The following is a 27,125-nucleotide window of genomic DNA, read 5'->3' as shown; positions in this document are numbered from 1 at the left end:
GCTGTGGGTTTGGGCAGGCAGGAAAGCAAATCGTCAATTCATGGCAGTTTTTGGGGGCAAGCAGCAGCACAAGCCCATCATCCGTGCGGTGACAGCTGCTGCTGTCTGTCCCTACTTGCAGGCAGTTTCAGAGTAGAGGCTTCTGGATTCTGACTGTGAGAGTGGAGATGTCAAGAAGTGAAGCTGCTGGTCCAAAATAAGCTGGTTAGGAGTCAGTTCTCTGGTTCCCTGTAGACACATCTGGGAGCAGCGTGGAGGCTGGGACCAGAGCGCAGGCTGGTCCTTCCCTTCTGTTACTCTGGTTTGAAACGATCTTATCAAAAAGCCTAACTCTCTGAAGCCCCATCCTGGAATCAAGTTAGTAAAAATCTAGAATATCTTGAACTAGTGACAGAATTGTATTTTTTTATACCTAAATGCTGGCTTCCCCTGGTCAGTCTTGATTTCTAGTGTTCTGTCTTGTTACTCATATAAGAACATTAGCCCTTGTCAGATGGTGCCTCTACTTGGGATTTAGAAAATATGATCACCACACTTACCCTCTATCTCCCGACAGCTGAGTCTCAACCAGTGCTATGGCCTGAATGTTTGTGTCTTCCAAAAATTCATATGTGAAATCCTAACCTCCAGTGTGATGGTATTAGGAGATGGGGCCTTTGGGAGATGATAAGGTCACGAGGGTGGAGCTCCCATGAATGGGATTAGGGCCCCATAAAAGAGTTCCCCCAAGAGCTTTCTTGCCCCTTTTGACATGTGAGGATACAAGCGAGAAGATGGCCATGTATGAAGCAGGGCGCAGGTGCTCACCAAACATTGAATCTGTAGGCACCTTGCTCTCGGACTTCCCAGCCTCCAGAACTGTGAGAAATAAATTTCTGTTGTTTATAAACCATCTAGTCTATGGTACGTGTTGTAGCAGCCCAAATGCACTAAGACAACCAACAGTGTGCCTCCTCTCTCTATCTAATTCAAACTCATAAACTCTTATACAAAGTGATGGGAAACCTTCAGCCATTGGGATTTAGTTTTGCTAGTCCTTTAGTTTGTGGGATGACTATCTGACATGTTATCAAATTTGTCCACATTCAAGAGAGAGGCAATAGCTGTGTCTTTCTAAAATTTAAGATGATAGAAAGGAACTCCTCAGAGAGATGAATTCACCTGTAGGTCATCTCATATGTGTCTGGTAAACACCTGACAAGGATGCTGCACCACCCCTCTTGCAAAGGTAGGATTATTAATTTATCACAGCACATTCTCCTGCTGGGCCATCAGACTTGGCACATGGATAAAACTTATTTATCTGGTTTGATATTTAATATTTTTATTATATTAGACTAGAGGCCCAGTACATGAAATTCATGCACCAGGGGGGGGGGGGGGCGGTTGTCCCTCAGCCCAGCCTGCAACCTCTCCAATCTGGGATCCCTTGAGGGATGTCCAACTGCCCGGTAAGGCCCAGTCCCACAATCCAGGACTGCTGACTCCCAACCGCTCGCCTGCCTACCTGCCTGATTGCCCCTAACTGCTTCTGCCTGCCAGCCTGATCACCCCCTAACCACTCCCCTGCCAGCCTGATCGATGCATAACTGCCCTCCCCTGCCATCCTGGTCACCCTTAACTGTCCTTCCCTGTAGGCCTGGTCCCCCCTAACTGCCTTCCCCTGCAGGCCTAGTACCCCCCAGCTGCCCTCCCTTGCAGGCCTAGTACCCCCCAACTGCCCTTCCCTACAGGCCTGGTCCCCACAACTGCTCTCCCCTGCAGGCCTGGTCCCCCATAACTGCCTTCCCCTGCAAGCCTGGTCCTCCCAATTGCCCTCCCTTGCAGGCCTGGGTCCCCCCAACTGCCCTCCCCTGCAGGCCTGGTCACCCCTAACTGCCCTCCCCTGCAGGCCTGGTCCCCCCTAACTGCCCTCCCCTGCTGGCCTGGTTGCCCACAACTGCCCTTCCCTACTGGCCTGGTCACCCACAACTGCCCTCCCCTGCTGGCCTGATCACCCACAACTGCCCTCCCCTGCTGGCCTGATCGCCCACAACTGCCCTCCCTGCCAGCCATCTTGTGGTGGCCATCTTGTGTCCACATGGGGATGGCCATCTTGTGTGTTGGAGTGATGGTCAATTTGCATACTACCTCTTTATTATATAGGAGGATAATAATAAAGGCCAAAATATTAGCTGAAACAACAAAACAGGTCCTTCATAGTTGATTCTTTTTTTTTTTTAAATATATTTTATTGATTTTTTTACAGAGAGGAAGGGAGAGGGATAGAGAGCTAGAAACATCAATGAGAGAGAAACATCGACCAGCTGCCTCCTGCACACCCCCTACTGGGGATGTGCCTGCAACCAATGTACATGCCCTTGACCAGAATCGAACCTGGGACCTTTCAGTCCGCAGACCGACGCTCTATCCACTGAGCCAAACCGGTTTTGGCAGCATAGTTGATTCTTAAAAGAAACAGCAACTTTAAGGAGATGGAGTCACAGGGCATCATTTAATTTTAGAGCTCAAGGGAATCATGAAGAATCTATGGAATCTTAAAATGATGGAGTGGATGCCCCTCATCACCTGCACCTGGGTGGGTGGCTCCCCCTGCCCCTCCCCACTTTCTTTTGAATTGTTTGTCTTATGGCTTTGTAGGATTTCTGTTTGTATTATGAACACTTATGCTTTCTTGTATTTATGGTGACTATCTTCTCCCTTCTGGTCTTGTCTTTTAATTTTACTTATGTTTAGTTGTTTTGTTCCCTTTAACTTTCTAAGATCATCAGTTTACTTGTATGGCAGGCAATTAATTTGTTATAAAAAGCTCTCACTCTCCTTCCTTTGGGTATTGCTTTAAATTACTCCCAGAATGAATCAGAGGACTTCTGGATCAGTTTCCTAATACCAGGCAAGGCAGCAGCCAGATGGTCCAGCTATGACAGCACAGCTAGTCAATAGTAGATATTTTTGGGAGATGAATTGTATCACAGAAACAAAAATCTCTCTGCGCAAAGAATGAGTCATCGGCATGCTGGTTGACTGGTAGCATCTGCAGTCAACTCTCGTTTGCTATCTCTGACTTAATTAAATCATAAGTGGATTGGACACTTCTCTTTGGCTTTAAAAAATATATATTTATTGTTGAAAGTTTACAGATGTTCCTTTTTTTCCCTTCTAGCTTACACCTGCCCCTCCGCCCCAGGCCTTCACCACACTGTGTCCATGGGTTATGCATTTTATATATAATCTCTTCCCAACCATTCCCACCATCCCTAATTCAGGGAAATGTTCTCGATATTCAGGGGTTTGATTTCAGCTGGATGATAGCAGCGGAGATAAAGCCGACTATAACTCTGCCTCCAAGGCTGCCAACTTTGTTAGAAATAGTGGCCACCTGAGGAGCTCTTCTCATTTAGAATAACCAGAATCAAGTTAACCTGGTTGCTACCACTTCTTGTATTCCCTGCTCAAGCCATGGCTGGTCTGTGTGAAGAAAAGCACTGAGAGTTTATCCAGACATACCCAGAGCCTTGCCTGAGGGTGGGAGCTGTGAGCCAGTGGTGGCTGTCACCTGGGACCGGTGGTAGGTGCAATTATTTCATGAGTCGCTGCCACTACACTTGTAGCCTCACCCACCTGCCTGCTTGTTCAGAAGCCAGATTGTCAGCCAAAAAGGAATGAGCCCGTGACACTGTAAGCGAAAGAGGATTCGTTGTGCAAACAAAAGTCTGTAACAAGACATGATCCTATAAAAAACAAGCTAGTCACAGGACTAAAACCACATCTGCAGTGTTTCAGCTTTTCAGTTCCCAGCCCCATCACACACATGCCATAAACTCACACACAACTATACACACATAGGCTTGTGCCAAGGTATTATGCATAAATACAGTCACATACAATTATAAACATTCACAGAGAACTACATGCATAGAACACACTTTCACAAAACTATATAAACATATATGCACATATTACACACAAGTACTCATTCATACTCTCACATACAGGCATGCCCTCACACACATTTATGGTCACAGACAGATAACCACACAGACACATTTTATAAAACCCTCCTCTGCAGGAACGCAAACTTTTCCACTTAGAGATCTGGGTATCATTTGTAATAAAGGGCTCATAGAAGTTTCCTTTCTGCTTTTTGGTTGCGGAACGTTGTGATTTAGTGGAACCTTTTGGCGTCTCTTGCAGCCCCTTTCCTTGGTAATGAGTCCCTGTTGCATGTAGTGGGAGGAACTCTCAGGCCCCAGTCACATGACCAGGTGCTCTGTTTCTGAGCAGATGGAGCTCAAGGTATGGTGGTCCTGAAATCCTTTGTTTAGCCTTGTCATCCAAGAACCTCACACATAGGAGGCCTTCAGTGTTTGTTGAATAAACCCAAGAATTTGTGATTGCCCCCTTAATGCTGCCTTTATGTAATTAAAAACATTTTTTTTTAAATTTGAGTAATTTCTTCTTTTCTTCTGCTTACCTGATTCTTTTTTTAAAAAAATATATTTTATTGATTTTTTACAGAGAGGAAGAGAGAGGGATAGAGAGTTAGAAACATCGACGAGAGAGAAACATTGATCAGCTGCCTCCTGCACACCCCCCACTGGGGATGTGCCCGCAACCAAGGTACATGCCCTTGACCGGAATCGAACCTGGGACCCTTGAGTCCTCAGGCCGACGCTCTATCCACTGAGCCAAACCGGTTTCGGCCTGCTTACCTGATTCTTAATAAAGGTGACCAAGGTGATGTGTAGATCTCTTAGAATAAAATCCTCCCTGGAGTATAAAGCCTTACAATAAGTTCACAAGTCTCTTAAAGATTTTAATCAGAGACTCCAAAACCCTCAGACATCTGGCTCAAGGTTCTCCTTTTATAGATGTTTGAACTGAGGCCCAGAGATAGCAAGTAATTTCTCCAAATTTACCCAGCTACTTGGTAGCAGAATAGAAACTAACTGATTCCTGTTCTAGTGCTTTCTTCCACTTTTTACCTTGATTGGACTTAACTGGTTTTTCCAGGGGGTTAATTCCTGGATAAGAATGTTAAGAAAACAAGTGAATTAAACCATGAATTTCTGTACTCAGAGTATTACAACAATCTGTGAGGAATTACACTAGTCTAGGTAGAGCGGTTGCTGTATTCTAATCTAGTCTATAACACCGGAGCACTCCCATCTGACATAAGTTTACCCTCATGACTGGGTGTGATGAAAGGCATCTCTGTTGTACTAGGTCTATAAATTTGAACTTTTAGACATAGAATCATGAAGGTGAGACAAAGACACACCTACAGCAGCAGAATTAAATCCAGGTCAAATTTTATACATGTGTGTTCATGTGCACATATGCACATATATGTGCATTCACACACACACACAACCACAACTAGCACTATCAGGAGATGCCCCCAATGAGACTTAACTTCAGGTATTGAGGCCATAACTTACCAGGGTCGAGAAAAATCTTTATTACCATCATTTATGAATGCTATTCTAATGGAGTGCCCTCATGGCTAATATAATGATAACTTTAATTTTCAGATTCTAAAGTACAGAAAAGGAAATTATTTAAATCTTGTGCACATGTAACCCATATATGCAATGTGCCTCCTAAATCCGACTTGCCAGTTTGTGATGGAACAAATTTTAGAGACCAAGGTTATAATTTTTATTTCATATTAGAGGCCCAGTGCATGAAATTTGTGCTCTGGTAGTGTCCCTAGTGGCTGCCAGCTGCTGGCCGGGGCCTCCCTCCCTTCCCCTGGCCAGCCCTGCCCCCTGGTCAAACTCCTGGATGAACTGCCGGTCGAGGGGACAATTTGCATACTATGCTTTTATTATATAGGATTTTTAGTGAATTCTCTACATTTTAAATTACTTTGATTTTTCCTAAATACTAGATTTAACTTAGAGTTGGAGAGGCTAAGGAAATTTTCCTGAAATGATTTCTCTTGTAATAACCTCTTTGCCTTACTGAAAAGCAGCCTCAGTTTTGCAATGAACACGTAATACTTTTATTATCTCAAAAAAGAGAGAGCTATTTAAAAATATGTATCTATACCAGGCAAAAAGAAGGAAAAACAGCCTTAAGGGGAGGGTTGAATCTTTTTTTCCATTCTAGCTAAACAATCCTCTTATTCAAGAATGCTAGGAAATGCCATATTCAGGAAGCCCCTCCCAGATCAGTATGGTCTGAGAAATTAAGCAGAAGGCAAAATAGCTGTGTCTTTTGGGGTCTTTCTAGAGAAAATTCTTGGAGTAGTTAGAGGGACTAGGTAGAGGCAAAATGAGCTGACACCTTCCACACACCCTCCCTTGCTCTTCAGAGTATTTCTCAAGGACACATGGCAGAGCAACCTGTGGAAACATAATCTCATGGGAGGCTGGTACTGGAGAGAAACATCAGCCACGTGATATCTGTCCTCTTCTTGTTAGCCCTGGGCATCATGTTCTATTTTCCTTTCCTTCTTCTTCTCCTCCTCTCTCTCTCTCTCTCTCTCTCTCTCTCTCTCTCTCTCTCTCTCTCTCTCACACACACACACACACACACACACACACACACCCCAAGAGATTTTGCAGAGTGTTCACTCCACTACATTCTACTCAGACAGAGTTAAAAAAACAACAACCAACAGCAGAATAAAACCATAGTCTTTGTTAGGTGTAGTTGAGACATAGAAGTAACAAAAATTAACATAAACATAAATTAAAATTAAAAGATAAAACCATTGCCAGAGCATTTGGTGTGAGAAATACCTTTTTAATAGATAAATTATAGTTATTTCATTTAGAAAACACCAAACAATTTGTGTTTCTGGAAAGTAGACTTGGCATCTCTAGAAATAGTTACATAAAGTTGATAAGGACCTTATTCTTTCAGTTCTTATGAGTTACTAGTGGCCAGGTACATGAATTCGTGCACATTGAAAGGAAATTAATTAGAAGAAATATTTCAATATCGCTATTCACCCGTTCTCTATAATAGAAGTGTCAACCAGATTCATGATCAATAATAACTTATTGAAACACACAGGTGTGATTGGCGCCAGTGAGAGCTTTATATGTATTGTGCGTGTGTGAGTCAACTTAACCTTTTATAGATGTAGAATAAACTTGCTTAATTAGACCTGCTTTCTGATTTAGCTAAACTTTTTCCAGCCCAGTGAAGCACCCCAACTTCTCTTTCAGGTAATTTTCAGCAGTACATATCAACAGGAAGCAGATTATTATTGTAGATCATGCAGGGAGAACAAAGGGTAAAATATTTACATCAGTGTTTTACTATATTCTGTGCAGTGAGAAAACCTGAAGTCATTTTCAAGGACCACCTTTTCTTCTTTTCAGTTGGGTCAAGTTTCTGAGCTTCCTAAATCTCCGTTTTCCAGCTAATGAAAAGAAAACGGATTCCACCGAGTCTCCTATCTACCTACTCCAGGACTTCTGTGAAGATCAAATGAGATGAGGCACAGGAAAATGCTTCACAGACATTTGGTTAAAGTGTAAAATGTTTGCACCTGGCTATAAAGCAAGTCGTGTTCCTGGGCTGAAGAAACTCCAAGGAGGCTAGTTGCCAGGGAGAGGAAGCTGGGCATTGCTACATGATATCATTACCTGGTGCCCACAGTGACTGTTTCTGGGCTGGGCTGGGCTGTGTGCTGCATTTTGTGCCATGGGGTCTTGGCAGCATTGGCTGTGATTTGGTGGGGTGTTGCTCTGGGGTGGTGGCGGGGTCTGTGTCCCACTTAGGGGAAGGTGAGTGTTGCTTTGTGGGCACCAGGTCCATAGTGCTATTTCTCTGTAAAAGGCCAGTGCACATCATGGCAGTTCCTGGGTTGAACGTCTTCCCCCTGGTGGTCAGTGCATGTCATAGCAACTGGTCAGATGGTCAGACATTTAGCATACACACACACACACACACACACACACACACACACACACAGTTATAATTAGTAAGGCATGATTCTAACACAAAGGACTCTAATAAAACATTCTTTGAATATTAAAATAATTCTCCCAAAGCCTAAAGTTTTGCAAATTTCAAACAAGTTATTATATCTGAAACTCTGCCCAAGATATATAGTGAGTAATGTGTTGCTATGAAAGCTTTTTGGATGAAAAAACAAACAAAACTTTGGGTATTAGGATATTTGATTTACTGGATTTTGGCTCCTCTCTTGCCTGTTTCTCTTGCTAAACATTCAGACCGAGACTTTACTATGATTATAAAATCTTAGTCCATTCTTGGAAGTTTATCCTATGTAAGTAGTGGAAAAGGGGACCCTCCAGAATTGTTATGGTGAACATTTGGCTCTGAATTAAATGAATCTTTAAATCTCTAAGACTTCATGTAATGTTGAATTTGGCTGGATACCCTGTGGTTGTAATATGTTAAGTCTTTAAAAATACATGGGTCCTTAAATAGCGATATGCTCCCCCCCACTCGACTAGCATTTTGTTATTATCCTCACTGTCTACTTCAAACAAATTTTATGCAGTTTACAATTCTTATAGCATATGGTTGCTGCCTACAAGCACTTTGTGTGCCTTGGCAGACAGCCACATGTGACACTGAAGAATGATTTCCTGCATGAATAATAGAGGATCTTGCTTTTATCCATTTTTCTACTTGAGTTCAACTTTTAAGGTAGGGCTGGGTTAGATATTTTTTTCTTTCTTCTCTCCTCCTTCCCTTCCTCTCTTCTACCCCCCTCTCTCCCTCTCTTCCTTCTTATTGTTTTTTTGTTGAAGTCTCCCTTTACCCTAGGCAGAGTAACTTACGCTGTTTTTATTATTAGAGGTTCTTGCCAAGCAATGATAATGTAATACTCATATAGACAACCCCAGGTGTTTCTAGCTTTTGCCTTCTCCTGGACCCTCACTTATTTTTCAAGTCATTTTGAGTAGGAACCCATTTTTCCTTTGCTTTGTACTTGGCAGTAGAGAATTCCTGAAAATAGAAACTGTGTTGGTTTGTAAGCCTCATCACTCATGTTGAGACCCTGTTCTGGAAAAATAATAGCTTTTACTTAACAATAATTGAAATGAGAATTGGGTGTAATTTCCTGATGAAAGAAGGAGCAGATGCTTTGAGATTCTACACTGAGGCAGTGACAGCAAGAGGTAGTGGGAAACCCTCTGGAGGGAGAGGTAGGTGACAGGGAGGGAACTGAGGAGCTGGCAGGGCAGGTGAATATTCTGTCTCAAGACCTCTGTATCACAAGAGGCCAGGGGTGAGGATGGCCTCTCCTCATAGCTTCCTGCAACCCTTTCTTTGCAGGAAGCTATGAATAGGCTGGGTTGCTAGGCAATGGGCTAAATTGAGTAGAAGAAGCAGCTAGAAAAAGTGAGCAGTTTACAACTGTGATTTTCCCCCTTTTCTGTTTAGAACCCGTTGTGATCATCTTTGTGTCTATGTACTTTACACAAACTTGCAGTCTAACCCAACTGCTGTTATGTCATTTGATCAATTGGTTGAATTTATTGACCTACCACTGGGTAACTTATTTTTGCCCAACATTACATGGCCTAACTACTTGTGTTGTGAACCCACTACTGATTCATAGATCATTAGTCCCAAGTGCAAGTAAGAGATAATTTTTTGACTAGCATCTAAATATTTTGCATGAAAGAAATTTAAAAAAGGATGAAAGAAATGTATGTAAATATATACATATACTAGTATATGATACACACATGTGTTATATGTGCATAACTGCACATATATATAGATTCACACATATATACATTGTATGCATTTACACACATGTACATATGTACACATATGCATATGTTACAGATATCATGTTTAAATAGAACCTGGACATCCATTACTTAATATATAATTTATTAAACTACATACGGAAATAAATAGAACATCACATTTTCAGTATTTATATATTGTAGTGGAAGTCTTTAAATACCAAATCTTACTGTTGATTAACAAATTGAATTAAGTACTATCTTAATGGCAAATTAATATAAATTTTCTGTTAGCATGTTTTGTTGCCATTTGGGAAAATTATACTATCAACCAGTGATAAATAGAAAAGCTCCAAATTGAGAACAAATAGCAAAGGCTGAATGAGCTCTGCATAACATTTAAAAATGTTTTGATTCTAATTAAGTCTCTTCCATTACACATCCCTAGCCCTTATGCCTCTTTCAGAAGAGTCTGTTACGATGAAGATGTGAAGTCAGGAAGAACAGCCTCCGGAGGCACCATGAGCCTTAGTCTACTTCCTCCATGTTGGTGTCAGCCACTTTGGGCAGCTGGGGTCCAGCTGAGGCCCCTCCTGGCAGGCCCTCAGCTGCTGCTGCTGGCGGAGGCTGCCTACTGGGTTCACATCCAGGTACCCCAGCTGGAACTCTCTCACCTGCTGGGGGTGGTGGAGCAGGACCATTGGCCTCCATCCCCCATAGGGAGGCCTCTACTGGGGACTGTAGGGTCTGACCAGAAGCTTCTGCCTCCAGAAGGGGCTCCTGATCAGCCAGTACTCCAGTGGGGAGACCCTGGCCTTGGGGCTCTGCTCTGGACCCCACAGGGAGATTACTGGCCTTGGGGGAAGGTTCTACCTCATTGCCTCCTTCAGCCCCAGCCTGAGTAGCTGAGGGAGGTGGGGAACTCTCTGAATGACAGGAAGGGCTCAGAGAGGGCTGTTCTGGCTCCTTGAGGGCTATGTCACCACCCCCTTGAGGACTGCTGAATTCTGGTTGGAATTCTTTGGACTGGTCAAGGGTCAACTCTGAATGGTGAATAACCATAAAGGCTGCGGCCAGATTTTTCACAGCATTGTGAACACTATTGGCCTTCTCAGCGTCGGCCTCTTCACCCACGGAAACCGTTGACTCAGGCTCTTCGTCGGAGGTGTGCTGACCTTGGTCATCCTTCTCAGGCATTTTTGCTTCTCTGATCTTTTTGTAGAGTTCGTTTCTCTCTTCTTGTAAAGCTCGACAGAGATTCTCTAGTCTCCCAATTTTCATCACGAAGCACTCATATTCTTTGGCTCTTAATGCTTTCTGTGATTTGAAAACACACACACACACACACACACACACACACACACACACACACAAAACGTCAAAAAGCAAAATTGCCAGAATGTTCTCTGGAGATAAGCAAAACCATTTGTCTAGGAATTTGCCTACTAGTCTCTGGGGTTTGACCACAGAGTGGTGGCTGGACAGACACTTGGTCAGAGGCATCAATTATTATTATTATTATTATTATTATTATTATTATTTGCATTATATGCTAGGTTCTGGTAGAATTTAGGAAAGAAAGATGGCAAAGCCTCTCTCTACTTCAGTCCAAGACATCTAGAATTGTACAGGAATTTTCTGCCTGCAAGACTTTGAGGGAGTCAGTAAATGCATGTGGCAAAATGAATGAGGTAGATTGGGTCTTGGCAGTCAGCAATGCCTTATCTATTCTATAGATAAACTGCTGTATGCTAATCCAGCAACGGTTTGATTTATGTTGATGGATAATAAACTCATGCTTTGGAATTGGTTATAATTTGGGATGAATTGTTACAACAGTAATTATAACCAGAGAAACTCACCACACACTAATTCATGATGCTGGCTGCTCAAACTGTTCGATTTTCCTTCTCTCTAGAAATGTCAGTGTGTTTGTACATGAAATTGTTCCTAATTATTTTACTCCTTCACCCCATCTTTGTGTTACTCTGTGCGCTTTAAGATTTTTTTTTACTTGTTTACATGGAAAGACCTTTACCTATAAGTCCTGCCTCTCGGGTCAAAGGCCATGTATCATTGCCTTTATAGTCTCTAAACCTCCTCAGGGTCTGACATAACACCAGTGTTTAAATGCCTATTGGAGGAATTAAACAGTTTATCTTCATATCTGTCTATAATATAGCATGTACCCTGGGTGCTTGGGCTGGTGTCCTCTCTCAGTATGTTCAAATCAATGAATTAATTCATGCTGTGCCTGTTATATGCCAAGCACCAGGGAAATTCAAAGACAAGTAGGACACTCATCAAGCCTTTAAGGAATTCACAGTCCTGTAGGCCTGCTGCTGTTTTGGGGGAGAGTAGGCATGTGACTTAAGGGATATTAGGCTCTTTAGAAGTCTAGGTAGGATTCTAAATTACTTTGCTCTAATTACTCTATTATAATTTCATATATCACATCCCAGAAGAAATCAGTCCTTTTTCAAAGGTAAGCATTAGGATATAATGTTCTAAGTATGAAAGCTTTGACTGGCCAAGGGGAAGTAAGCTCAGGGAAAAGCTCCCTCACCTCTTCAATCATGTCCAGCAGAGCTTTGTTACAGTTCTCAAACCTGCCCTTCCACGTGGCCGTGTCCTTTTCCAGCTTCTTCATTTTCTTAGTTGTCTGCAGAAATTAGAGTTGTTTTAATATTCATCCTGAAAAGTTAACCTACCAAAGAAGCTATTAGTTCCATAGGCGATGTCAAGGAAAGTCCTTTTGTTCCAGCTGTTGAAGCAAACACAAGCTCTATGTAAAGGGATGGGGAGTGAGCGGGGAAGTCACCATTTATTCCTACGCCATCGAGGTCAGGGGCGGACAAACGTATTTGCACAGGAGCCAGTTCAGGAAAAAGAAAAGTACTTAGGGCCATGCTGTTTTGTCACTGGTTTTTCTCTCTTTTAAAATAAAATAAAAAATAGCTCATCCTTCTCAGGCATTTTCGCTTCTCTAATCTCTTTGTAGAGTTTGTTTCTCTCTTCTTGTAAAGCTGTCTTTTTGAACCTGAAACTGCTCATGATCCTGGTTGTAGGATCTCCTCTCTGCTTGGATGAAGTAAAAGACAAGGCACATAATGCAGGAGCAGTGACCTGGATTTACCACAGCTGGCACTTGCTATATGTGCCAATCTGCCTGAGTCTATGTGCCCTCAGAGGCCAGAGGCTGGGCCCAGCTCTTGGCCACTGGCCTCAGTAGAGGAGCCTCGAGTGTTTTTTGTTTGCTTGTTTTTATTTCTTAATTAAGTTAGTAGTTTATGAACTTTTTAAGGTAATTGAGTTCTTTAGGAATTTGATGAAGTCTATGGGAATACACTCAGAGAAATGCAAATATGCATATCAAATTTTTTGGCTATAAATGAACTCCAGATTAAGAACTCCTACTTTTAATCTTTAAGATTTAGATTTCTCTTTAAGATTTATTCCAATCTTAAAAGCTATATAATTTTAAATTAAAACAAATTTTCGTGCTTTAATATTCATTTTAAAACTCTATAATTAAGTTTTTTTAAATGGACAAATCCCTCCAGGAGTAGGAAAACTGTAATTATTAACAAGTGCTAGTCTCCTTACGTTTGCTCACTGAATTGTGAAATTTATCTTATTATTTTATGAAAATATTTTGAAGAGGAGGCTTTCTACACTTAAAAATGGTTAATGCCAATGTTTTAGAAACACAATTGTGATGCTGATTTTGTTTTGGGACAACACTGAATTAAATAAGATTTAAGTGTTATATCCCACAATAATATGAGCACCTTTTATTTGTAAAAAATTTTTTTTAAAGTTGAAAGCCCTTTTAAAATATGTTAATTTATTTGAACTCCATATTCTCATGAAGGAAGCAAGGGGGACATTGCCTTGAATTGTATTAAAAATAAAACTGAGGGAAGAGGTGTAAGAACACATCAGAATTTCAATTCATCTTCTTATTCAAATACTCTGTCAGTTATATCATACTACATATCTTCTCTTTTAGGAAGGATCTCATAAAATGGCATTTTCTGCTTTAAAATTCTACTCTTGCATATTTATACAAAAGCTTTTTAAAATATATATTTTTATTGATTTTAGAGAGAGGAAGGGAGAAGGATAGAGAGGTAGAAATATCAAAACATGGATGAGAAACATCATCGATCGGCTGCCTTCTGCACGTCCTTTATGGGGATCAAACCCACAACCCGGGTGTGTGCCCTGACTGGGAATCGAACTGGTGATCTCTTGGTTCCTGGGTCAGTGTTCAACCGCTGAGCCACACTAGCTGGGCTGAAAGCTTTTTAAAAACTTTTTTAGATTAGATATATATTTTTTCATTTCAGTATGAACAACATAATGTTAAACTGCTAAACTGCTAGCTCTTCTCTCTCTCTTTTTTTTTTTTTAAGCCATCCATGGACTAGAAAAAAAAAATCTCCCTCAGAATGAAAATGTGTTCTAGTGCTTTGGGGCTCTTTTTAAGATTAATACACAGATATTTACCAATGAAAAAATACAGCCCAAATCTCATTGGCACCTATAAATGTTTCATTACTTCATGAAATGCACTGGAATATCTTAGCAAGAGAAAAATGAACACAATGGAGAATTGCCCGTCAAAATAGAAAATGTCAATATTTTGTGTGGGGTAAGCAGTACTCACTTTATCCATTTCCTGTTTGAAAGTGGCAAACACCTCATTGCTTTTTGTCAGTGTGCTCTGGAACTCTTCAAACCGCCCAGAGTAGAGGGTGAGCTGTAAACGGGAGAGAGAGGATCTATTTTAGGGCTCCTTTCTGAATGCTTCCAGAACACAACAATATGTCATTGTTCATTATTTGTTAAGATAAATGATTTAAGGGAATTCTAATGCAGTGTTAGTAATAAGTTCAGTTCTTTTATTTACTACGAGATTAACCGAGGTCAGTGACTATGACTGAAGTACGTCTTTAAAGAAAAATGAAATAATAAAATAGGTCATTACCACTTCATTGTATCATAAATTTTTACCAACAAACATTTATTGAGCTCTGAACATATGCATGGATTGTATATACAAAAGTATTTGACATGTGGCTCCCACTTTTGAGGGACCTGCAATCTTGATGGAAAGACAATCCCAAAGACAATCTAACTAGTGTTCAGTGAACATAAAGTGCCAATGTAGATAGAGGAGGAGCCATGTTTCTGGGGGAAAGGTGAGCCTTGAACTTGGTCTTGGAGGAAGTGAGAATGTAGACAAGTGAAAAGAAGTGATAAAGGAAATGTGGGCAGAACATGGACGGGGGCTGCTGCCCTTTTGCAGGCTGTGCCACTGCAAGCAATTTCCATTTCCATTGTAGACATTGAGGTTTTGTGTATTTATGAATATAGTGTTCTAGCCAATAGCTGTTAAATGTCTCCTCTCATCAAAATCAGTTTCTTATATCAGTTTCCTGCAGATGGAAATAATGAGTCTGGAGGAAGGAATGCCTTTTTCTGATTGGCACAAAACTACATTGTATGGGTTAGCATTGGCAAGTGTGCGGCTCACCAGGGGAGTGTAGGGAGAAGCCTTTGTGTCTCCACATCCTTAGTTCCAAAGCTTGCCTTTGGGTGGGAATAGAGCAGGACAGGAAAGGAAGGAGGGTAAATACTTGACTGTTACGACAGTCATACAATAATAAAATTTTGTGTTTGAAAATAATTTTAGGATAGCATATTTTGGGTGATTGATTTAATATGGCTGATTTGAGTGATAAAAGTCGGCATTTTAAAATGAGTCTTTGGTAGGTACTCTTGAGTGCCTGGAACAGCCCCAAGTCCTCAAATGGGCACAGAAATGTCTTTTGTATGAAGAAGCAAGCTTACAACACCCAGCAACAAACAAGAAACCAAGATTGCCGTTGGTAGACTGGGATGGTTGGATTATTGGGCAGGTGGCAGGCACCAACTTAACCAGCTGGTGGTACTTGTGATATTTTCCTTTCAAAAGCAGAGAAGAGAGGACCAATTGAAAGCCGGTAGAATGTAGACTTCTTAGTCTTGGAGGTGGGAGTGAGAGGTAGCTTGTGGGAATCAATCCCTAGAACTCATAAAATATGCTTATCTAGAATAGTTCATTCTCAAATGATTCAGAACAGCAGAGTTCTTATTGCAGTAAAGATCAACAAAATGATAATATAAAACCTATTCATTGGGTATAATATTTCCAAAGAAAAGCCAAACAATAGCTGACCATCATTTAAAATCATTCGTTAGCACTGTGAGTATGTGACAGAGTTTGGGTTAGCTCTGGTGGTCTAAAATTTGATTCCATGCATACAGATTAGGGAGGACTGGGTAAAGGGGCACTGGGGAATTCATGGCCAGGGAAGTTTTGCGCGCGCACGCGCGCGCGCACACACACACACACACACACACACACACACACACGATGTATAAGACACTAATTTTATTACCTGTAATGCATTCTCAAAACAGATTTAATTCTGTTTTATTTTTTCAAAGTCCTGGCTGGGATCCAATTAATTTATTTCAGGGCCCATAAATAGGTCAAGCCTCTCAGTTTGGGACTGGCTACTAATATTGCACATGATCTGGTGGCCTCCAGTGGGAGTAACTACCCCCAACTGATCCTTTTCACCCTCTATCACAAAATCCATTTATTTGCATTCTTGGCCAAGCAATCCTATTAACTTCTTTTTCTTGCTTCCTCTCTTTTCTTTCCCAGCTTTTCAGTAATTCCAGCAGAATTACATGGGTGTCTCAGATACTATGGTCTCCCAAGCCCTCTTGCAGCCTGTTAGTTGCAGGTTGCAGAGTGGAGAGGGCAGGAGTGATCGCATGCATGGTCCATCTCACAGAGGCAACCTTGACAGTTCTAGTGGGAGTAACCACATCCACCCCTTTATTTAGGCATAATGTTATTTTTATTCTGTCAATTGGGCTGATTGAGATGACAGACATATCCACAGTGCCGGGAAATAATGTCTTGCTTCATTACCACCTTTTCTGGCCTTTTTCTAATGATTTTTTTCAACTTTTCCCTTTTAAACAATTTTAAATTTTGGTAAAATATACATATCATAAACGTGACCATCTTAACCATTTTTAAGTGTATAGTTCATTAGTGTTAAGTATATTCATATCACTGTGCAACCAATCTCCAGAACTTTTTCATCTTGCAAAACTGAAACTCTATATCCATTAAACAACAACTCCAATTTTCCCCTTCCGGTGACTGTTTTTAATATTCTACTTTTCTTCCTATTTGACCCCATTACCATATATGGCAAAACCTCTATGGGTTATACCTTTCTCAGGTAACCAACTCTAACCCTCCACTTATACCACCTAAAGATGTATACTTCCTGTTTCCTATATGGATATTTGTTTGGTCGTATTTTTCCTCTCACTGCCAAACATGGTGCATGTTTGTTTGGATGTGTCATATTCCTGCACTCACTTTGGTATTACAGAGAAGTGTAGAAGGAACATCCCGAGGTCATCCACAGTACCTCTCTCTCCTGCCAGAGGCAGAAATAGAAACAAACTGTTCTCGGGTTAGTAAACAATAATTGTCTCAACATTTCTATTTTAAACGGGCTGACACACACATTCTTTTAACCGAGCACCAAATTTAATTACAGACATTCATAGCATATAGGGAACAGAACTGTGCTCAGGAATTTTCTTAGCAAACTTGTGAGATTTGATTTGGGAATAAATCCAAATATAATAGTAGTTGCAGAGGACTCTTCTCCCATTGTATATTGATAAGGTGAGGACTTTGGGGTTGAAGGACGATGATTACCCATCTCTAACGGTTTATTCGCTGATCTTTCCCCTCGGGCAGTATTTCGTGTCTGCGTTGCCAGGGGTTGCTGACTTTCCACCTCTACTACCATCTTCATCCTGATCGATCCAATGAACACTCTATTTGTAGTGATGATTGCATCCCATTGATCATCTCTGACATTTAGTCTATTGCCTTGGTTTGTATAATTGAAAGCCAGACATCTCTTCCCTAAGTGAGAATCATGCCCCAAACTGGCAAGCTGTTTGATGGAAAAGTGACTTCCGTCCAGGAAAACACAATCCGTCTCTGACATTTCCCTTACTCAGATGGAAGAAATGAGAACGAAGGCCTCCCCTTCCTATCAGCCACCCGTTTAAAGACACTGTAAACCAGAGGAAGTGTTTGAGTGCTGTGCGAAATAATCTGTGATAGACTTTGCTTTTCAAGGTTTAAAAGTTTCACAAGTATAATATTGATACTTGTCAAGAGGAACTTGTCTAAACATGATTACACACAGGGATTCAGGGCCTTTATATTCTTGACGATTAAGTAGTTATTGGAGTTTGAAAGTGCCTTGAAGACAAAAGAGATAGACAAAGGTGGGTCCTTGTAGAGAGAGCCACGTGCCATGGAAAATGGGGCAAAAGAGGAGAAGGCAGGGTTAACTCAGTTTACGGCTACACTTCTTCAGCTCTGGAAGTTCTTTACATTCACGAACTAGAGCTGAACAGGTTCTTGATATCATATTTCCAGTAGTTCTTAAACTTTTGTGCAAAGACTCCCTTAGACTCATATATCCCTATGTGTGTCCTCACCTATGAAATAGTACTGGTATTTGCTCATATACTAATTAGCATTTTTATTAACATTACTAGAAGCCCGATGCACAAACATTCGTGCTAGAATGGGCTTTCCTTTCCCTGGCTGCTGGCACCGCCTTTCCACTCTGGCCCAGCCCCTTTCCACTCAGGCCCTGGAGCCGCCTCTTTCTGCTCCGGCCCCACCTTCCCACGCTGCCCAGAGGCCCTGAGAGACGGGGGTGGGGCAGAACGCCTGCGTCATTGCCATGGTGATGACACAAGCATCCCGCCCCCATCACTCAGTGCCTGTGTATGCAAATTAACCGCCATCTTTGTTGGGTTAATTTGCATATCACTCCTGATTGGCTGGTGGCGTAGCAGAGGTATGGTCAATTTACATGTTTGTCTATTATTAGGTAAGATTGTTATAACTAGAGTGTAAATTTAATTAGGGAGGGATTTTTGTCTTTTATTGATTATATCTCCAAAACCTAGAAGCATGCCTAGCACTTAGTAGGTGCTCAATAAATATAAGTTGTATTAATTATGTTTATTATGATCTAGGCACTGAGCTAAGTGCTTTGCATGCACAATATGAAAAAAACTGCATATATTTACATATTCATGAACTAATTTTTCTTTTAAACATTTAATCAAATATATGAATAATTGCCATCTATAGCCATAGGTGCGTGATTGAGAACTGATATAATGTCAAAAACAACTACATTTTGGATAGCAGCTGCTGCCTTGTATGCTGTTATGTTTTGGAAATATTGAAAACTAATGGGCCTCCTAGAGGACTCCAGCTTGGGATCATTAATCCATTACATCATCCTATTTTACAGACAAGGAAATTTAGGTCCAGGGAGGCTTAGGTGCATTGCACAGGGTCACCCAGCTTTTCAGCAGAAGAGCCGGGATTCTGACCCTGGTCCCTGGACTCAGGTCAGTATTGAGGGATGAACGAGAAACATTGGCAAGTCTAGAACCCCGGATAGATGCTTTTTCAAGTCTTAGGGGGATATAGGTGGAAAATTAGGGCACACCTTTATGTTTTTATTTTATAGGTCATGTCATCTGAATGAATCACTCTTTAGCCCAGAGTCATATGATATTAATATACTCTTCTCAAGTTCATTCTCTTCATTTAGCAAAGAGGAGTAGAGATTGCTTGTAACATGATGTGAATACTTGCAAGTATTGTCTATTGTACCACTCAAGGCTCTGTGTTGAATAGGGAAGAGATAGGGCCAGAAGCCCTGGCTTGATTCTCTCATGCCATCAGTTGGTGAGGTCACACCTCCTCCCCCTGCCTGGCTCTGGTTAGAGTGCCACCTCTGCCTGTCACCAGCCCCACACTGTGATATGATGGGCTTTGTGACTGCCTGAAGGATGATCTGGAGTTTATGACTCTAGACTTTAGTCTTTTAACTCCAAGTTCCTTCATTCTATTAATAGTTAAAAACTTTATGGCTCTAATGTTGATGTAATTAGTATTTTTACACTATTTTGATATATTACTGGGGGAAAACAATTCATTTTGCATTCAGTACACACATTGGAAAAATGTGCTTTAGGAAGGTTAGCTTTCCAGATGTTATCTATGCTTTTGTCTATGTGTGGAGAGCGGCTTCAGCATTCAGACAGGATCAAACCTTGGACTGACTTGTGGCAAAGCCACATACAAGTCCCAGCTTGGAGGGCAAAGCCCTCCCAACACAATTATAGACAAAAGGCTATGGTTGTAAGCTTGACCTTATAGTCCGGCCCTGCAGTCCTAGGTAGCTAAGGGATGTAGGCTGTGGGGGGTGTAGCAAGTGCTGCCAAAACAAGGCTTGATAGAGTTCAGAGAATAACAACAACAGGCAAGAAACAGATTTGAAATTCACAAGAACATTGTAAACATCTTCCCCTTGTTTTGCTTTGTGTGATCTGACTATAAAATAAAGCTTCTGCTTACAGTCTGTGTCACTGTTTCCTTATCCAGGCACAGTGATCCACCTGGCCCCAATTGTATTCTCTTGTCTGTTTTCTTTAATCCTTCACTGCCCCCCCTCAAGTTCACCACCGGTTGTGCTGGATGCAGTTCATCTATGTAGTGGTATAATTTGTGATTTTAACTTTCTTATTTTTGTTATTTGCCTTTTCTTTTATAATGAACAAGTATTCAGCAGTTAGTGCATAAACATGGACAAGTGAATTGCTCACATCTTTAATGCTGTCCAGTTTGGAAGGCTTCTGATTTTGGCACCTTGTGTGAATTGTTCTATGTGATTTCACAGTTCCTGTAGGACCCTGGGCATTTCTCCAAGCAGGGGAGCCAGAGCCCCTGTGTGGGCCAGGGCAGAATGGTTCTCATGGAACCTGACAGGGAAGGTTTTCCAGGAGGGGCCATGGCCCCAAGGCCTAGGAACGATGGACAGGTCTTGTTTTCCCCCCAAGTCAGATGCTGCATGAGGCTTTATTTTTGATTCTGAAATAGGAATTTCCTTAATCTAGTCAAAAGACACACATGACATCATAAAGCCAAATGAGAATAGTTCCTGACTTGTCTGCCATTTGCCACTGACAGAGCCAACCTCTGAGAGCACAAAAGTTTGGGTGCTGACTCTTATTTTTCTAATTTCCTTTTATTATGAACTAGAGGCCCAGTGCACAAAATTTGTGCATGGGTGGGGGTGTCCCTGAGCCCAGCCTGTGCCCTCTCGCAATCTGGGACCCCTCGGGTAGGGTCTCTAGGCCTGGCCAGCGATCAGGGACTATAGGGCTTTCCTTCCCCCAGATGCTGGCAGCTGGCCCCACCCCTGCTGCTGCCACTGCTTGCCATCTGTGCAGCACTGCCCCTTCCTCCCCCGTCACTGGTCACCTACCTCTGCGGGCAGCAGGTGTGGAGTGCTATCGCTTGGCTGGCCTGGGCCTCCCTCCGTGGGGCGATCAATCACAGGGCCCCCAGATTGATCACCCCGCAGAGGGAGGCCCCGCCCACCTGGCTGGGGCTCCGCGATCAATTGCTGCACAGAGGGTGGCCTGGGCCTCCCTCTTTGGGGCAATCGTGGGGCGATGCCGCGCCCCCCCCCCCCCAACCAATTGCATCGCATCTGCCTTGGCTGGCCTGGCACCAGTGTGTGTCATAGCATGGTCATCTGGAAGGTTGTCCAGACGGTTGTTCTGCTGTTTAGTTGTTCGGTCGATTTGCATATTACGCTTTTATTATTACAGATAATATCAAGCAAGCAAGGACATTTTCAGTATTGACAGTACAGATGGTGCATCTGAACGGTTTACATTTTATTCTTACCTTAGTAGGGTGATGGGGGAAGAGAGAGAGAGGACATATGTATGAACAGGTAGGTGGGAACCTGGACACCAGCTTATTCTCATTGACCATTTTGGTGCCCTTATTTGCATGGATGTTGTTGGTGCAGAGCATTTATTTTTCTTAATAGACATGAAGTTATTCTTTATTTGCAACTCCTGGCCCCCTCTCCCTGCCACAAGCGAGCCCTCTGCAGCCCACCTTTGGTTCACAGCCTCTGACTTGGGGACAGAAGAAGAGCACACCCCATGCATGTTTCCCCTCACTTCACCTGAGCCTGCAGGACTGTCTCTTGTTCCTTCAGCACTTTGGCCTGAAGTTTCCACTCTGCTGCCTGGTTCAGCAACTGTGAGAAGAGAGAATGCAGGAAATGACAGTCAGATTGTCTTTTAAATTACCATTTGGTTATAATTTGCGTATAAAACATAATAACTTGCTAATCCACTCACTCAAGTAATTTTGGGGGAACTTTGTAAAGACTCTAAGAAATATAAGAAAACAACTAGTCTCAGTGGTTGGACTCTCAACTAAAAATTAGTGGTTTTATTTGGTGGGGGAAAGGGGAAATCATTTTCAAGTCAAGCATGAATTACACAAAATTCGACCTCCCACCAAATTCTGGCAGTCCTGCCCACCCATCATTTGGCCTCTGCTTGAACATATCCAGAACATCCCCACCTGGGACACTTTTGTGAATAACTGTTTCTTTATATTAAACCCAAAGTTTGTCGCCTAACTAACCAGTGTTCTCCACCATAGCAGGTATTAGAATCTCTTAGGGAGCATGTCTAAATTCTGATTCCTCTCAGAGAACGTGAATAAGGAAGTTTAGGATGTGATTGGAATCCATACTTAGAGCAAATACCCAAAATGATTTGGATGTTGGTCCATAGATTACATTTTGAAAAACACTGGGTTAGAAATTGACCTATTGCCCCAAATACTGTGTTAGTTTACAAAATAAGGTCCCTCTTCCATAAGGTAGCCTTTCAAATACAATCAGGGCTCTCATAGGAAACAGGATCAGAACTCTGAGCTGTGGGGTTAAATTCAAGAACTTGTTTTAGGCATAAAAATGACACAGACATGTTATTTTTAACTTAAGAGACATGTTCACTTATTTATCCATTTTGATGTAGGGTTTTGGTCTTTTTTTGGGGGGTTATGGGCCTTCATAATGGAACTTAGAAAGGTTTATTTTGTTTTACGAAAATGCTATCCATGATGTGCTATATAAGATTTAAAGTTTTTTCTTTTTTAAACAAAGGTGCTAGAGTGCTAGACCGACAGATACTTGTGAAGCAGCTTGATTTTTTTATTTTGTAGAGTTTTACAACATTCTCCCAGTCTTTTATAGCTACTAACATATAATTTGACAATTGTTTCTTGCTGTTTGCTTATATCTAGTCTTTCGAAAGAAGCATTATTCATAATTTCATAGAAACAACTTTCTTTTCACACTCCTATTTCTTCAGTTAATGTGTGATTCTGTTGATTTACAGAATAGAAATACAAGGATAACCAGACAGAAAAGGTTTGGGAGCAAAGGGCTGATTCTTGGTCAACTCCATCTTACTTATTGGGGGCAACCATGTGTAGACAGTCCAGAGCGGCTTACTAGCCACAGGACTCAACATATTGTGGGCATCAGCCAGCAGTTTGTTTACAGAGAGGATGGTGAGCATCATGAGTTAATCTGGTTAGTTAGGCAGGTGGCTGTCAGTTAAGAAGATTCTCATGTATTTGAAGAAAGGCTGATTTAAATTTTCTTCTTTGTATTTGTCTCTACTGTAAAAAAGTGTCCACGAGGTCCATGTATTACATTTGTAATCAGAACAACAACAACAAACCAATGAAACCATTTTTTAAAACTTGAAGATATCTTTTTTCTCATCTTAGTTAGTCTTTTTTTCTCGTGGCTCCATCTCTCCATTTATAAGATGGGTTTTATATATTTCTCTATACCTCCAGCATGCAGCGAAGGTGGATTATTATAGAAGTGAAGTAATTTGAGTGCTGTGGGGCAGCTGTGAGGTGGAAGGCCCCTCTGGCCATCTGAGCGGCATGGTGGCCGTGTACATGGCCCCTGCTTCCTAAGTGGGTTAAGGAGCCCTGTTGTGCTGGGTGGTCCCTGGCAGAGGGGAGGCAGGTGGCTGCCATTTCTGCCTGGAGTGAAGGAACCCCCCAGCTCTGAAGTGATTTCATCACTTTCAGAGAAAAGTATCAGAGCTAGCAACGGGCTCAGTGACCGGCCAGCTTTGAAGAACCGAGGGGGGCTACTGTGCTTTGACTCAAAACCTGCTATGTTTTACTAAACTGGGATAGGAAAATAGATAGCATGGGAGTTTCTTTCTAAGGCTGGGTCGGTCACCCCACGTCTGCCCCCCAGTCCCCCTCACTGAACCTTTGCCTAGATGTTCCTCTGTCATGTCTCACATATTATTGACCACAGGTACTGATCCTCTAGGAAGCATATTTTACCTAATGGGGTAATTATGCCAACAGTAGAGTATTTGTTTTCTTATATGTATTTCTTTCTTTGAGAGCTAGGTTATAGATGGATTAATAAATTAATCTTTTTATTAAGAGCACATGGACTTCTGATTTGAAAATATTCAGTGGCCACTAGGTTATGTACTCCAAAATTTGTCCTTTTGTTGCTACATTTGAAAACCAAAGTTATTTTTAAATTACTATTCTAACAAATTGAAGTGGTTCTGATCTGATTTTCAGTAAAGGCAAAGCTTGTGATCAATTATTAAATGGCCAAATTCCAATGATTGGCCCATTGACTATGTCTTAAATCTCTCTCTCCCCAGCAATAGATACACACTTCAACTTTTGCCTCTGAAACATGCCCCTGAGTGTGATGTACTATCACAGAGCTTGGGCTTGGGGGCAGAAACACTTAAGTGTACTATATATCTTGGTCCCTTAGCAGTGTGTGGCCTTAATTATAAAACTGCATATCTTCTTTGAGCCTCTCATCTGTAGAATGGCCCTACAGCTGTCCTGGGTATTAGGGTGAATGAGATGTCAGTAAAAGGCACCCCTCAGTTTCTTAAGCCAGAAACTCGGGAGCCAAGGATGACTCCTTTCCTCACTATTACCTTCAGTTCACTGCATTGCCTGCTGGCTTTGCTTTGAAAATATAACTTTTATCCATGTCCAGCTCTCCTTCACCACTGCCCCCCTCCCTAATTCATGCCATCATCGTAGCTCAGCCAGATTGCTGCAGTAGCCTCCTAACTGTCTTCTTGCTTTCTGGTCCCTCTTTAGTTCATTTTCCACCCAGGAGCCAAATTCATCTTTTACAGATGCCAAGCAGATCATGCCACTTCTTTTGCTAAAGCTACCCAGTCCTTTCTCATTATTTTCAGAATAAAATCCGAACTACTCTCCAAGCCTACAAAGCTATACAACTTGGCGCCTGCTTCCCCCCTCCCACTTCATTTTGAAACTGTCTCCCACGGGGTCAACATGTGCTTGCTACCTTAACCTTTTCCTATTTCTAGAGGATGCCAAGCTGGTTCTAGCATCAGGGCCTTTGTCACTGCTACAGACATTGCTACTGGAGACATCCTTCTCAGGGAGGGCTCAGCTCAAGCCACCTCCCCTGCAGGAGGCCTTCCTGGTCATCGGGCCTAAAGTAGGTCCCATCCTTCTGCCCCTTCTCAGTTCCTCCTTATTTCCCTAGTAGCACTTATTGTCTGAAATTACCCTTCCTTGTGTGTTTGCTCATTAATTGCTTGTCTCTTTCCAGTTAGACTCTAGTCTCCAAGGTGGGTCATGACCTTCTCCATCTTGTTCACCACTGTACCCCAGGACCCAGGATGGTGCATGGCATATGACAGGCACTGGGAGAAGATTTGTTGAATGGATGCATGACTGTTTTATGTAGAAAGTCGTTTAGGTACAGTGCCTCCTACCGGGCTGGCCAATTTAGTCTCCAGGGGAGCTCAGGGTCTTTCTCTATCAGTCTATGACCCTGAGACCATTCTCAAAAACAACTTTCTCAGGGTCCTGTGACCCCGAGGCAGACCAGACAAGCACACTGACTCAGATGATAAGTACATATTCCTTTTCGCGTTTGTGTCGCTCCTCTGCTTCCTTCATCATTTCTTGCGCCTGCTCCAGTTTCGCATCCACCAGCTTCTGCTGCAGTTCTCTGTGTTTAAATATTTTATCCAGATGCTAAGGAAAAAACAAAGTGCACATATCAAGCTTGACTTGTTATTGGTGCTGAAAAATATAAAATAAAAAGTAATATTCATATAAACACACATTCTCCAGGTTTTAAGATTTTTAAAAAGAGGGGAATAATAAATGCATTAGCATCACTATGGCTTTGCAGAAGAGCCATGAATTGGTGAAGTCCCCTGCATTTTGCATTCGCAAATGTGGTGGCAAAAGGTGGAGGTGCCAGAACTCAGCAATTAATAACTCGAAAAGGTCCCAACATTATTTTTCTAGAATTGGTAACTATTAGATATGATGCTGGTAATATGCCAGGCAGCACGGACTGTGGTGTATATCATAACAGTACTATCACTTGGTATTTTGGCACTTTCTATGAATATAAAACTAATTTTAAGCACAACATTAATATAGTTTATCATGGTGATGGTCAATTTGCATATTGACCATCCACATCCTCCATGTTCTTGCTTCAAGGATTGTAAGGAAGTTCTGGGGTACCAGCACGTGGCCCTGGATCAGGGACTAAGGCAGGAGCCCCCTGACTTCAAGTCTGTTGCTCTGGTGGGAAGACAAGGCCAAGGGCCTTGAGTGGATATGCAAATGTGCAACTGTGTGCCTCCACCCCTTTTGACCTCTCTGCTAGCTTGGTCAAGAGAGGCTTCCAACTTGACCCCAGTGTGGAGAGTTTCTTGCTCATTAGGAGGCCCCACTGGCAAGAAGACATGTGGAATTATATCCTCTGGCCTTACTTAGAACCAGTCGCAGGAATTTACAACCAGTCTACCAGGCCATTCCCATTTGAGATCTTTCTGACGAGTACGGCTATTTTCTTTTTAGCGCCTTCCTTTTTGCTTTCACCTGGTCCTCCACTCTGGAGCAGTGTTGATCTTCCTGACAAGATGAAATGGTCTCATGGCATTTTGGCTTATTATGAGGAGTTGCTTGATTTACCTCAGTGGTGCTACCACGTGCCTTTGGCTCAGTTGTTTCCTTAGCATGTTGCCAACAGAACCACTTTGACTAAGTTATGTTTAAAATTTGGGTGGGATGAGAAAAGAAATATGATCAACAAAATCCTGATGGGACTTCAGGAGTCTTAAAAACATATTACATATTAAAATATAATTTTGGAATAATTAAAGATCCTCATAGTCCCCTTAAGGTAAACGATTAAAGCAAACCTCTTTTTGTGGCTGTGGGTGATTTAATCTCATAGCCTCTGTTTCCTGTCTATAAAATGTGGATAATATATTATTATCTAGGGCATAAGATTGTTGAGACAATTAAGTGACATTGTATGTATAGTTCTTAGCACATGACCAAAA

General features: G+C 41.9%; 1 protein-coding gene across 1 annotated transcript in view; it reads right to left on the bottom strand.

Moving 5' to 3' along the window:
- Positions 1-9,826: 9,826 nt before the first annotated feature.
- The window catches only part of TXLNB (taxilin beta), a 38,205-nt gene continuing 20,906 nt past the window's right edge, over positions 9,827-27,125 (bottom strand). The window contains exons 5-9 of the mRNA XM_008161893.3: positions 25,675-25,794; positions 21,872-21,946; positions 14,365-14,457; positions 12,259-12,354; positions 9,827-11,009 (exon numbers count right to left, since the gene is read on the bottom strand). Of these exons, the coding sequence (XP_008160115.2) occupies positions 10,221-11,009; positions 12,259-12,354; positions 14,365-14,457; positions 21,872-21,946; positions 25,675-25,794 (1,173 nt within the window). The 3' untranslated portion in view covers positions 9,827-10,220. The remainder of the gene's footprint in view (positions 11,010-12,258; positions 12,355-14,364; positions 14,458-21,871; positions 21,947-25,674; positions 25,795-27,125) is intronic.

The sequence above is a fragment of the Eptesicus fuscus genome, chromosome 10, assembly GCF_027574615.1.
Source record: "Eptesicus fuscus isolate TK198812 chromosome 10, DD_ASM_mEF_20220401, whole genome shotgun sequence".
In the NCBI taxonomy this organism is placed as follows: domain Eukaryota; kingdom Metazoa; phylum Chordata; class Mammalia; order Chiroptera; family Vespertilionidae; genus Eptesicus; species Eptesicus fuscus.
This window is presented reverse-complemented; position numbering and strand designations above follow the sequence as displayed.